At 45.4% G+C, this 13,936-nt stretch overlaps 1 protein-coding gene across 1 annotated transcript in view; it reads right to left on the bottom strand.

Moving 5' to 3' along the window:
* The window catches only part of HUWE1 (HECT, UBA and WWE domain containing 1, E3 ubiquitin protein ligase), a gene marked incomplete at its 3' end in the record, with an annotated part of 111,679 nt that overhangs the window by 30,057 nt on the left and 67,686 nt on the right, over positions 1 to 13,936 (bottom strand). The window contains exons 24-32 of the mRNA XM_027877255.1: positions 11,398 to 11,455; positions 10,656 to 10,832; positions 6,576 to 6,821; positions 5,852 to 5,985; positions 5,127 to 5,230; positions 4,110 to 4,301; positions 1,923 to 2,139; positions 1,308 to 1,430; positions 409 to 643 (exon numbers count right to left, since the gene is read on the bottom strand). Of these exons, the coding sequence (XP_027733056.1) occupies positions 409 to 643; positions 1,308 to 1,430; positions 1,923 to 2,139; positions 4,110 to 4,301; positions 5,127 to 5,230; positions 5,852 to 5,985; positions 6,576 to 6,821; positions 10,656 to 10,832; positions 11,398 to 11,455 (1,486 nt within the window). The remainder of the gene's footprint in view (positions 1 to 408; positions 644 to 1,307; positions 1,431 to 1,922; positions 2,140 to 4,109; positions 4,302 to 5,126; positions 5,231 to 5,851; positions 5,986 to 6,575; positions 6,822 to 10,655; positions 10,833 to 11,397; positions 11,456 to 13,936) is intronic.

The raw sequence follows: 13,936 nt of genomic DNA, 5'->3' as shown, positions 1-13,936 counted from the left end.
CCCCCCCCCCCCCCCCCCCCCCCCCGCCAAGTCAAACAATCCCATGGAACAAAGCATAATCTCTAAAAACAATGAAAAGAAAAAAAAGACTTCTCAGTGACTACAATTCTGTAACAGAACAATCTTGGCTTAGGTATACTGAGTGTGGGAATAAGGCAGCTCCATCCAGTTTGGTTTGGTACAAGGCAGAGGATCACTGGGGAAGGGCCAGTGGTCCACGAGGGAGGGACAGACAATCCAAAAAGGAGAAGCAGTAGAGTTTAGCGCTAGTGGACAGGCAGCTGTTATTCACACCAATCTGTGTCCTGAAGAAAATGTATAAAACAAGAAAGGTGCCCAGTCCCAGTGCCAAGTTCATCATTTGAAGCCAGAGTAGAGAGAAATCCTTCTGGGGTAAGAGTCACTCACCTTCTGAGTTACAACAAGGAATCGCAGGGCACTGAACTGGGGGTGGCTCTGGCCCCCAGGAAGCTTGGCTGGCAGGGAGTGGGGGGACTCTAGCACAGTGGTTGGGTTCACCATCTTCTCTACCAGCATGAGCCAGGCATCTAGGAACTCTCCTGTGCCATCTGGCAGGTCAGGGTGTTCAAGGCCCTCAGCAACAGGAACTTTGCCTCCCATTGAGAGAGCCCAGTTGAAAGTTCTAGGTGGGAAAAAGGGAGGCAAGGAAGGAACATGTCCAAACCCCAGCAGGAGGTAAGGGAACAATTCAGTGTCTATATGGGTACATGTTGCTACCTCACCATGTTCATTCATGGACATTGGTTTCTTTAAATTACAGGGTCTTGGTGAGTTTAGATTTGGGGCTATCTTTACTAAGTAGTCAATTGAGCTCAAATGCACAATGCAGGGAACTCAACCTAGGGTCCAAGAGGAACCAGTGGTTTTGAAAGCTCTATTTAGTTTCCTTTCTAATCCAAAGTTTTTTGTTTTTTTTTAAATGCACTCAACAACATTCTTCTGAGAACAATTCTATAAGGCTTCTATACCTGACTACCCCAGGGGTCCTTGGGAAAGAACTCCCAGCCTAATAAAAGGGCCATCATTCAGGAGGGGGAGTATGATATCCCTTCCCACCCACCAGTCCCCTTCCAAGTACCAAACCTGCCAAGAATAAGCACCTACTTCCTTTCATCAGGGAAAAGGAAGTCACCGAATGGTGACATTCAAATGGCTGCTGGTTGGGTTTTTTTACTTATGCCCTCCCACTACAATGCAGTGACCTTCCTTAGGGGATCACTGGGGCTGAACAGCCTTGCCCAAAGACCAAGAGGCCTGATTCTTAGTGTATACAGGGTTGTGCTTACTCAAAAAGAGCGTTGTGACCTCCAGAGCACAGGAATTTTTGCAGCATGAGGTGGTATGGGTACTTCCTTTCATCAAACAGCATGGGGGAGGTGAACCCGACTGAACAGATGAAGAAAGTCAGCCTGTACAAGAGAAAAATGGTCCTACATGAGCCACATATCAACATGGCCTAATAAACAGCACACTGATGCTCTTTCGCTGGTGAGGGGGCTCATCCGTAGGACACTGAGTAAGATCGTATTATAAGGACATGAACCCTAATTCCTGCACTCCAAGGTAGGCAGAAGCTAAAAAAAGGACAGCTGCAGTTCGGTGGTCATTTCTTCAGACCACAGAATGCATGTCAGGAGAAGCTCCCAGACCCTTTAGGTCAAGGCTCTCCTTATACAGAGGGCAAGGGCCTCCAAGGACTAGACAGCAGTAAGTTAGTGGCAGAGTTGACCACAGAATGGTCATTTGAGGTTAAGTAGAAACCAGCAAGATTATTGCCACAGAAGCCCACAAAGTCCAAAGCCTCGTCTCCACTTCTGCACAAGGCCAGGACGGGGGTAATACTGAATGTTAAAGGAGTGGTGCCCAGTGCTAGGGCCCAGCAGCCTCAGGGGACAGCTCACCTGAATCTGGGCGTGGGTGTGTATGGTGGGGGCTGCCAGGACAAGCCCTTAGTGAGGAGTTTGGTGAGAGCAGAAGCTGTTGACCGGGCTGCAGGTGTTGGTGCTGTTGTGGTGCTGGTTGCATGGTGACTCCTCCGCTGGCGAACAGGGGATCCCACACAGAGTTTAACGAGAAGCCCAAAGAGCTCAGCAAGAGCTCGGCCTAACCTTGAGGAGGCTGAAACACAGAATTCATCCAAGTCAATTCTGAAGCAAGAAAAAGATGGCAGGGACTGTGCAAGGCCCCTAGGACACAGAGGCAAAAGGGAAACAGGCTTCCCTCCATTCCACTGGGGCATACTGCATGTACGTAGGTCAAAAAATAGAAAGCAACTGAAAGAAGACATCAGAAAAGGAAGTAGAACACGAATGGAACCTTTGAGGCTTCAAGATTTTGAAGGACCAGAGAGTCGGCTATCTGCACCAGCGGAAGGGGGAAATTGTCTGCCTGCTAGGAAGGGTGACCAATTTCCATGACGTCCAGGAAACATCCTGGGAGGAAAAGTCACCTCCTCCCCACTCCATAGTGTTGAAAGGCCCTGGCATCTCCACATTGCTCCTTCTTAGGCTCTTCTGCTCAGAACAGCTCCAGGTCCCTCCCACTAACCCAGCTGTCCGCCAAAACTCTGGCCTGCCCACTCTTCTGGCACCATCTTGCTTCAGTGGGCTGCATCATCATCTCTCTGCAGGTTGTTTTCTGATCTACTTCTCCAGCCCAAAGCTCTCTAAGACTCTCACTTCACCAACTGCCTTTTAGATGTTGGAAACCAGATGTCCTATGGACATTCCAAACTCAATTTTTTCAAAGCAGAGCTTGATATCTCCCTTCCCCCAACTGCCCTACCACTATTCAGGGCATCATCAGCAAGGTTGTCAAGCGACCTTCATTCCTCACTCATATTCATCCCACATAGTGAATGAGTCAGTCAGTTCTTGTTTCTACCTACAGAACATCTCTTTAGTATGTTTCCTTAGTTTCTGTTCATGTCATCTTCGCAGCACCTCTCGAATATACCCCCTCCTCTCCTCTCACACTTCAACTCCCTGATGTAGGCCCTCCTCATCTCACACCTGCTGGTGAGTCTGCCTGCCTCAGGCCTCTCTCCATCTAGTCCATTCTCCACTCAACCACCAAGGTAATTTTGCCTAAAGCACAGGTCCGATTATGTGTCCCCTCCCCTCAATGATAAACACTAGTGGCTCCCTACATACAAAAAGCTCTGTTTGGCATTCAAAGCCCGTTATGACCCAGCCCCCTTCCAACCTTTCCGGTCTTCCTACACCTGACTTCCCAACACATACTCTTCCATTGAGTGACACTGACCTCCTGGCTGCACTACACACTCAAGCCCCCTCCATCTCTCAGCTCTGAGTATTTTTGTCCAGCTGTCCACCATGCCAGAAATGCTCTGCCTCCCAGCTTCCTTCAAATCTGTACTACCCAGGAGACCTCGCCAAATCCCATTTCCTCCCTCTCTCACCACGGCTAGCGCCATTCCTTGGGGATTTCCAATGCATACTATATTGTATGTATAGAAATGTTTGCAGGTGAGTTCCTCCAGGGCACACACAGACCAAGTGTTTGCCGTTCTTGACACTGACAATATGCCAAGATCAGCAGAGTGCCCAGCACACAGCAAGTGCTTAATAAATGTTTGTTGCCTGACTATAGTGTTAATTTGGTTTGTTCCTGTGTTTTGGTAGGCAAGTGACTCATTTCTGTTCAATCTGAATGAAGTAACTAAAAAGAAATAAAAGTGACTAGCTGGAATGACCCACTATGGTCTCAGTAGAGACAGAAGGTGCATACGCTGTCAACGTGCACTTCTGAGCTCTGTGCTGTTTGGTTTTGCTTAAAGGTGCTTCTCTGTTCCAAAGGAATGCTGCAGATGGGAAATGACAAGGGATAGGCAGAAACGATGGTGACGCAAAGACAAAAAATATTCACTTTCAAGAGAGAAAATGAAAGGAAACTCGTAGGAGATTCCAAATGACTTCTAAAGCACCCTGATTTGCCTCAAATAGCCAAAAAGCAATGGAGGGCTGCATTTCCCCAAGGCCTCTGTGAAGCTTGGGCCACAAAGTGAAGCCGGGCCAGCGGGGCATTTTTGTCCATCAGGCCTAGGGGGAGACAGCAGAGTCACTCACCAGAAAGCAAAGGTTTAATCTGTTTGATTCGCGCTGCCATGGCAGGGGTAATCTTAGACTTGCCCTTGGGGTCTGAGGCACTGGGCTCATCAGTCTCCATGGGAGCCAATGTTTCACCATCCAGTCCAATGCCTTCCAATAAGCCCTGAGTCGAGGCCTCCACGGTGGCTGTTGTCCCATCACTTTCTCCTTCTGCACAGATTGAAAGAGAGAAACAAGGAACAAGGTGACTGGAATTGCTCTGGCTCCTTGGGCCTTTTGGCCTCATGTTAATCTCAGCCCCAGTTCTGAGCATTGAACTTTGCACATGGCAGGGGTGACCCAAATGGATTCTAAACGAAAAAGACTACTGACGTCAACAAAAGAAGAGGCCTCACCAAGAAACGAGCCCTGACACAAGTCTGTCTGGCAGTCTGCTATCCTCCAATGCATGGATAGGAAGGATAGATCGTAACGCTGGCCATTTTGGCTCAGAATGAATACATTTAATGCAGGGTTGGAACACCCGTGGAAGTAGATAAATGTGAGTGGGGGTGTTCAACCAGACTTGGCAACTCCATTTGAAGACCGTTATCCACCCACTTCCAAAAAGAGATATCCTCTAGGTTCCACTAAATCCCAGATAGGATTAAAAGCTCAACAGGAACCTGGTGAAGAGACCATGAGGAAAGATACCCTAGTAGGTACCAGAGAAAAATGCTATTGTGACATTGGCTCACTGCATTTGGCTCCATTTTTCTTGGCAAGGAGAGCCAAAGAACAAACATGCTGGATTGTGTAGTCTTTCTTTTGGGGGTGAGAGACAACAGGCCAACTAGTCAGACTAAGTAGGAGTCTACTGTGTGGGGCTTTACTTAAAAAAAAAAAAAACTGGCTAAAGGGTTTCTGATTCAAAACAGAACAATACTCCAGTAGCTAATCCTTTGACTGAGGTTCAATAATGGCTGTCACGTGCCTTATTTGTGACCAGATCGAATTCAGGGCTAGAACTTGTACCATTAACAAGCTTCCAGTTACCTGTCTTCTTGGTACCATGAGTACCAGTCGCGGTGGCTGCCTTCTCCTCCTTTGGGACCAGCTTCTGCATGTCTGCCTGCCCAAACTCGCACCCAGAAGGGAGGCTGAAAGCACACCAGAAATGAGACAAAGGTCTACCTTCTTGGCCACTAACCAGATTAGCGACCTCAAGGCCCAGTAGCTAAACAAAGCGTGGCTTTTTCCTTAGATAAATCAGAAGCAGCTGCTTTATCAAAGGCAAAGCTGCAATCCTAAGGAAGCACTCCCAAGAGCTCCCAAACCAGCCACTGGAGGACCCAAAGTGCCAGACATGGAGCTGCACACATCAGCATTACCGCCTGCCAGGCTGCTGACGGCCACTCTCTTCTATGGCTTCTCAGACGAACTGAGGAACCAGTGCAGAGAGAACCTGGAGGCAAATCAGTACCTAAAAACCAATTCTTCCTGTCACCCATTTGGGACAGAGAGATGGTGATAAAGGCCCAAAGACAAGACCCAGCCTGGATTCTGCTCCCAGGATCAGAGATTCAGAGTCGGAAGGGACCTTGGAGGCTAACTCCTTATCTCCCATTTTACACTTCAAAAACTACGGTGGAGAGTCTAAAGGACTCGATGAGGGTAACACAGCTCAAAGTTGTCGGAGGCAAGATACGAACTGAGATCTTTCTGCCCTGGGCAACCAGAAGAGTCTTGGGGAGTTCTTCTCCATGCTCCTATTCCCTTACCTGTTCGGGGTACACAGTGAGAGCAGAACTGTGCTTTCCCAGACAAGAGAACAGTAGAGCTGGCTCAGCTTGCTTAGGACACTCAGACCCAACTGGGAACCCCACTGGTTCACTGAGATGGCACGGATCTCGCTCTAGAACAAAGAAAAGAAATGGTGTATCCCACAGACAGCTATTTCCCAACTTGACAGGGAAGAGATATCAATACCTTGAAACTCTAACATTCCCTCATCTACTCTACAGAAGACAACAGTCCGGGTGAAATAATGGTGGACCAAATTACGGGTACCTTTCATGCTCCTTACTCACTAGGCCCCTTTAGGACAGGATGGTAGGCACCCATGGCACATAGTACCTTTACTAGATTCAAAGTAAACGACCCAATATTGAAGTTTCAAAATATTTCCCATGTCCCCTGAAAACATCAGAATTTGAACCAGCCCACTTGCCACTGACAGAGACGAAATGTTTGCTGATTTCATCAGAAGAAATTCAAATAGACTGAAGAGGAAGAGGTACGGAGAGAAACCAGCCATCAGGAACAAATAATCCGGCTGACTTTTATCTAACCAGGAAAATTAGCATCTTCAAAGAAACTCTGCTTTCCCTGTAGCAACTTGCCAAGAAAGCAGACACCCTGGTGTCTTGAGAAAGCAACCTTACAGGGAATGGAAGGTATTCCTGAGTTCCAAAACAGCATATTCTTCCTGAAGAATCTCATTACCTGGCCGACCCTGCAGGTGTGAACGAACATCATGATGTATGCATGAGCAGCTGTGAGGGCGTGCAGTAAAGGGGTGGCCTGGGCAGACAGTGTGGCGTCTGCGACATTGCCAGCACAGGCGAGCTCTCGCAAAAGCACAGAGCCCCCAGGGGCCTCGATTGGCCGGTGCAGAGGCTCCAGAGAGGAGAGAATAGAGTCGAGCTGTAGAAGGCCCTCCTGTAAGACCTTGGGTTCATGGGACAGAGTCTGCAATAAATGATCCGAGGATTACAATATTTCATTGACACTTCTGTTTTTTAACATCACTGTCACATCCAAACAACTTGGCCTCTGCTTCCCTCCCCAACCCTCCTTCATAAGGAAGCAAAATAAACCATCATGGCAATGGGCAGCGTCCACTTCTCTCCCAAGGGGGGAGGTGGGTTTCCTCATCAAGCCTCTAGAACTACAATGGGTCACTGGGTTCTGGGGTCTTTTAAATGTTGCTATGACTAATGAATACAGGGTTCTCCTAGCTGTTTTCTTCCCTCATGATACAACCTCTCTCCTTAGCAAAAACTCAAAAGGGATCTCCTGGAGAGGCCTAGACCTGAAAAGCCAGAATGAACAGGACACACAGCCTTGCTGCTGCGAGGGCACCATCCAAAAGAGAGGGGCCTGCCATGGATGGGATTCTGTTCAATAGCAAATGGCAAGACAAGCAGGCTGGACTGGGCCAAGAAATTCCGTTCTCCTTTGAGCTTCCCAGTGATCTACAGATTCCAACATTGTCTTGTCCTGTCCACATGTGAACAAGGAAGTAATTCATCCATCTTTTCAAGTTTGTTTGCTTCATCTCCTCAAGAGTAAAATCCAAGATTGCTCATTGTCAAAGGGCTTGAAGAAAGAGAACAGAGCCACAGACAACAACGCTAGCTGGGGTGAAAAAGTATCTGACTCACTACTATTTGCAGACTTGATTACTTTGGATGCTTTTTTGGGTTCACCTTTCTTTCTCCGTGAGAATGACAGGATTTCCCAGGATAAAAAGGGGCCAAGCTGAGTATTTCTGCCTGTCTGGCATCTCCCCTACCCATACCCCACCTCACCCCACTGTTTCTCCTTAACAGATCGAACAATTCACATCTCCACCAATGGGACTCCACATTAAGGAGTCCACATTATTCCCAATACTGATAGTTTTGATCTTCAAATAGCCTTGCCAGTTTCATGGGAGTGATGGGAAGTCTCAAAACTGATTGTGCTAGGTGCCTCTTAGGGTTATTTTTTATTTCACCATTTTGTTTGTTGCATTGCCTATATTTTTTTTCTATCACAGAAAGTACTTGAATGAATATGGGACCTTTACTTCTGCCAAACATCTCCCTACCCTATGTACCCTGCAGGGGGACCACCAGGTCAAAGATATTGCACAATTTAGTCACTTTTGTTACATATGCTGCCCAAAGTATTTTTTCAAGAATGGTTGGACTTGATCCAAGACAACCCTGAAGGAATTATAATGAAAAATGCTATCTGTCCCCAGAGAAAGAACTGATGATGTCTGAATACACCATCTGAAGCAGACTGTTTAAACTTTTATTTTCCATGGTTTTTTTTTTGTGTGTGTGTGTGTGGGGGGGGGGGTTTATGTTCTCTTTTACAATATGACTAACATGGAAATATGTTTTACATGATGACATATGTATAACCTATATAAAATTGCCTACCTTCTCAATAAGGGGGGTTGAGAGGGAAGAAGAGAGAGAATTTGGAACTCAAAAAATTATAAAATTAGTATTAAAAATTGTTTTTACATGTAATTAGGGAAAAACAAAATACCAAATAAAGAATAATAATAATACTACTAAAAAAGAATGATTGGACTAAATAAAAACTTGACCCAGGGTGCATTATTGTGCCTTTCTTTCTACAGTCCTTCCAACATTCATGGTTTCAGTCTCCAAGGCATCGTAGCCAATTTGAGCTGAACTCTAAGAACTGTCGTAGTTTCAAATGTCCATTATTCATGATTTGCAGTATTTTCTCATGATTGCTGATGGTCTCTATTTTGAAAGAATTTACTTGTTGACAACTTGTATAGGGGAATGAAATCAATCACATAAATTGTGAACACGGATTGGACACCAGCGGGACGTCCCCTCTTCTCCCAGGCTAGTTGCATTAACAGTGTTTTTGATCTAATTGTCAACTTTATATTCTCCTCTGTTATGTCTGGCTTCATTATGAATTCTCTCCCAAAATAGAATTTCTCCAATTTATTTAATGAGCTGATCCTCTGTGTTTGTATCATTTGGAATTTGTTATATTACAACAAATGTAGAAGGGTAGATCCGAAAGGCCATTTTGTGTGTGCAATGATGTGGGCATCAGCACTGAGTAGAATATCAAAGGGAATTCTCTTTTCTAACAAAGTCAGATCATCTCTGGACAAATCTCAAGAGCAAAAGAATTAGAAGAAAAATTAGAAGAAGGGGAGATAAGGAGGGAAAACAAAACTTGTAGGTGGAATCCAAAGTTCCCCCTTCTTAAATTGCCATCAATGTTGTTATATTCTTTCCTGCCTGTTTTGACACTTCAAGCCCGATGGATGAATTCAGAGAAACAAGGCAAGACCAATAGAAAGCTACACAAAGAAAACCAGAACCAAACTAGAACATAAACCAAACAGTAAATGGTGGTTGATCTCAGATGACATGCAACGACCAATCTTGGTTCTAAAAGATGAGACACTCTGGTGAGAGCCTCATTTCTAAAATATATGGAGAATTAAGTCAAATTTATAAGAATACAAGTCATTCCCCAATTGATAAATGGTCAAAGGATATGAACAGGCAGTTCTCAGGTGAAGAAATTAAAGCCATCTATACTCATATGAAAAAATGCTCTAAATCACTATTGATTAGAGAAATGCAAATCAAAACGACTCTGAGGTACCCCATCACACCTGTCAGATTGGCCAACATGACAAAACAGGAAAATGATAAATGCTGAAGAAGATGGGGGAAAATTGGAACACTAATGCATTGTTGGTGGAGTTGTGAAATGATCCAACCATCTTGGAGAGGAATTTGGAACTATGCCCAAAGGGCTATAAAAATGTGCAGACCCTTTGACCCAGCAATAGCACTTCTAGGGCAATACTGCAAGGAGATCATACAAATGGAAGAAGAACCCACATGTACAAAAATACCCATAGCAGCTCTTTTTGTGGTGGCAAAGAATTAGAAATTGAGAGGATGCCCATCCATTGGGGAATGGCTCAACAAGTTGTGGTATATGAATGTAATGGAATACCATTGTGCTAGAAGAAATGATGAACAGACTGACTTCAGGAAAACCTGGAAAGACTTGTATGGTCTGACGCTGAGTGAGGTGAGCAAAACCAGGAGAACATTGTAGACAGTAACAGCCACATTGTGTGATGACTAACGTTGACAGACTTAGCTCTTCTCAGCAACGCAGTGCCCTAAGACAGTTCCAAACGACCCTTGATACAAACACTAGCCACCTCCAGAGAGAGAACTGATGGGGTCTCAACACAGATCGAAGCATACTATATGCTATTTTTTTTTCTTCTGTTGAGTTTTGTTTCCTCTTTCTGATGGTTCCTCCTATTGGTTCTAATTCTTACAAAATCATTAATGTGAAAATATGTTTAATAGGAATGTATATGTATAGCCTGTATCAGATAAGACACTGTCTTGGGGAAGGAGGTGGAGATAAATGTAAAACTCAAAAGCTTATGGAAGTGATTGTTGATAATTCAAAATAAAATAATTTCTAAAAAAGAGGGGAAAAAAAAAAAAAGATGAGACAAAGATCAAAATGGCCACTGCTAGATTGGTTCATTTCCCATTGCCACAGGAAAGACAGTTTTGGGGGGATGAGTGTTACTATGGGGAAATCAGCAATGTGCAAAACCCAAAATATATCCATAAAAGAGAAACCCAACATCTCTTCTCATCCCATGATACCTTAATAGATAATCAAGACCATCAGGGCTCCACTTCTCTTGCCCGAGTGAAAGACAGGGAGCAAAGCGGCCTGTGGGTGGGTGGCCATTCTGCTGGGCCTTACCAGTATGGACTTGCAGACCCCTGCCACAGCCTGACAGGCAGCTGATGTGGGAAAGTCAATGGGCAGGTTGGGGAGCCCTAGGATAGTCACGAGAGGCAGCAGCCCCTTCTGATTCACAAACTCCTGGCAGTGGTCATCTGTTGTGTTATTGCTTAAAATGGATTCCACAAACTTCATCTAGGAACAAAAAAGCAGGGCAAGTTATAGCTGGAAACAGAGCAGGTAAGGTTTTGTTGAATAAATCTGGCTAGCTCCAGACCAATACCGTTTACTCACAGGCAATCATACCCAAGCCCACCAACCCATAACCCCAAGGGTAATAGGGCAAAGGTGTCCACAAGAAACCAAAGAAAACCAGACCTTAATTTGAATCAAACTAAGATTATGATTGGAGAGCTCAGCTAATATAAAGCCCCAAATCTTCTCTTAGTAATTTAGGACTGTTTACTAGTACAACGCCCACCCGCCCCCAATCCCCAATCATATTCCTAAATCTGAAAACAAAGGCCATAGGGGTTTGGGAGTCACTGGTCTGGCATAACAGAAATGAAATGATTCCTTCACCATGACTAAAGCTAATAGAAGCAAGAGTCACTTCCTTGCTTTCCTTCTTTCCCCCAACCTTTTGCCCTTCGCCCTTCCCATTACTGGGGGTGGGGAGTGTCATCTCATCTCTTTCCTATGGGTTTATGCCTCGCCTCATCCCCCCCCCCTCTCCAGCAGCAGCACTGGGTCAGCTTACCACATTGAGGATGTAATCCATGAGCGGAATGGGGACTCGCTCTTCTGTTCCAACAACCCTGGAGAAGGGGTGAAGAAAACACTTCAACACTGAGAAGAGGGTGGGGAAGAGAAGAGGAGACAGAGCCAGATTCTAAGATCTCTTTGTAACCACACATTAATTCAGACAAAAACTTCAGAAACAATTAGAAATAAGAATCGTGGAGTTATTCCAAAAACAATGATAAAAGCCGTTTTACTACTAGGAACAAAACATTTTTAAAAGGAATAAATAGGGAAAAAGAAAGTTACAAATCACCCTCTCAAAGCAGGTAACAATGAAACAGATGCGCTTGCGCACACACAGTACCTCACAGCATGTTCTAGCTTCAGGTTTTAGTGCAGATGGGAAGCAAAGGAAGACTGTAAAATATTTCAGACACAAAGACATGGACTTGTCCACAGACAGGCTGGAAGAATGGTGCCAAGGCTCCAACTCTCCCAGATCTGACCCTGCTTCCTTCTCGGCCCCCTCCCTCCTCCTCCTTGTTGTTCTTACCGTCCCACAGAACAAAAACCATCTGGCCATCTCATTTGCCTGGCAAAGAGGCACCAAGGTCAGAAGAAACAAAGCAAAGACCAGGTCATGGCCATGGGGAGAAACAGAATCAAACAAAATGTGGACATGCATGATAAAAATCAAGAAAGTGATGATCTGCAGGGGTGCATTCCCTGAAGGGGCAAAACAAAGCCTCAGATTGAGGTAGGAGGAAAGCAGAGAAACAAATAAAATAATGGGAGTCAATTTCCTCTTTTGGAAGGCATTTCCTTCGAAAGGATTAAATACTGAAAGAAAATGAAGCTCAACTCCAGGCAGAATCAAGCATTGCCAGGCACAATGGGATCCTGCAGCAAAATGGAGACAGGCAAGGAACAGGTGAAGAAGCAAGGTGCGACAGCCAGGGAGGCTTGGGGAGGCTGGCAGTTTGTAGACAGGTGGGCAGGCAGGGTGGAGCGATGGACCAAAGTGCCTTCTCCCACAATGTCATTGGGCTTTGGGAAATGGCCCCTGATGCAAAGAGGTGTCTAGAGTGCTGAGGTGGTTCTAGTCATTTTCATGATAAACCAAATTGATTGGCAAAAGTCCTAAATGAGGTCACCAAAGAGGGCACAGAAAAATGAAATACTATGACAGCTGCGGCAAATGATACTAGCTCAAGACACCCCCCCACCCCCCACCCCCCAACCCAAGCTGGCAAATGGTTCTTATCCACTCTACCCCTGACAATCTCAGCTCACATAATCAGGGTACTTGGTTATCCATTTTGGCAGATAAAGAATATTTTTAAAATTTAAAAACAAAATGAAGATAAAGGCCTACTCCTTTCCCCTGACCTCCAACACAAGAGCAATGGTTTTCAAATAAAAAAGTCTAGCAAACTGTCCTGCCAATGCCCAACTCTGAAGCAAGGACCAAGAGTACAACATTGTGAATCAATGCCATCTGCCACAGGGTACCAGTTACCACTCCCCAGTGAGCGCCCCAAAAGGCCAAAGGCCCACTGGCTCCCCAACCTTCTCAGGAGAACTGTGGCATTCTAGCACTTCAGAAGGGATGGGAAAACATTCTACATGAGCTCATTAGTTTCCAAAGAAGCAGCTGTGGACAGGCCTGCCAATGATGCTCAGTAAGAAGACCCAAGGAGTCTGGCAGCTGGCCTGCCTCCTCACAACCTTAACCCACAACTCAGAAACTAGAGGATCTCAAAGTGATCACATGTGCTGAGCTCTGAACCACTGGACTTAAACAGACACTGAGGACCCCGGGGCAATAAAGGATGCCAAAGCATCAGCACATCTTTACCCCTAACTGGGGAAAGAAGTCGAGAGTCAAGCTCGAAGGACATTTGATGAAGATTAGGAAGACACAGGATTTTCCCAGCTACTCAAGTCACTATTTCATCCAACCCTTATATACAGAGAGCATTATCCTCACTATGTATACACACACCGATTTATTAAACATTGGTAGTCGTGCCAACCACCTTGGCACACCAGAGATCACACCTAGAATTTGTCACCCCTTCATTTTAGGAAGGAATGAAGGCTTTGGGGTTTTGTTATCTCGATGCCTGTCTGTCTTGCCAATTACCTTACCACCCCACAATGTATTGTCCCTCACTCCTCTTCCACCTTGAAATCATGAACCATGGATCAAATCATCATTGATTTGTCATGGCTGTCAAACTACTCTGCTACAGGCCCACTCACCAGGCCAAGAAATGTTCTGGCCTGAGTGCTCTTCACTGACCACCCCCCCCCCCCCATTAGAATGCAAGTTCCTTGAGGGCAGGGAATGTTTGCTTTTATTTCTATCTGAAGCACCTGAGCCCAATGTCTAGCTTGTAATGTCTAGGGAGGGTCAGAGGAAGGACTAAGGAATCATGGGATCAGAAAAGGCCTTCCATAGTAGTTGCCACTTGAGAAAAATCTTTTGCTGAATGGGATTTGAAGAGGTTAAGGACGGAGAACATTGAGGGCAAGGCAACTAGTCGGTAAAC

This window comes from Vombatus ursinus, unplaced genomic scaffold (genome assembly GCF_900497805.2).
Source record: "Vombatus ursinus unplaced genomic scaffold, bare-nosed wombat genome assembly UNPS02004241.1, whole genome shotgun sequence".
Classification (NCBI taxonomy): domain Eukaryota; kingdom Metazoa; phylum Chordata; class Mammalia; order Diprotodontia; family Vombatidae; genus Vombatus; species Vombatus ursinus.
This window is presented reverse-complemented; position numbering and strand designations above follow the sequence as displayed.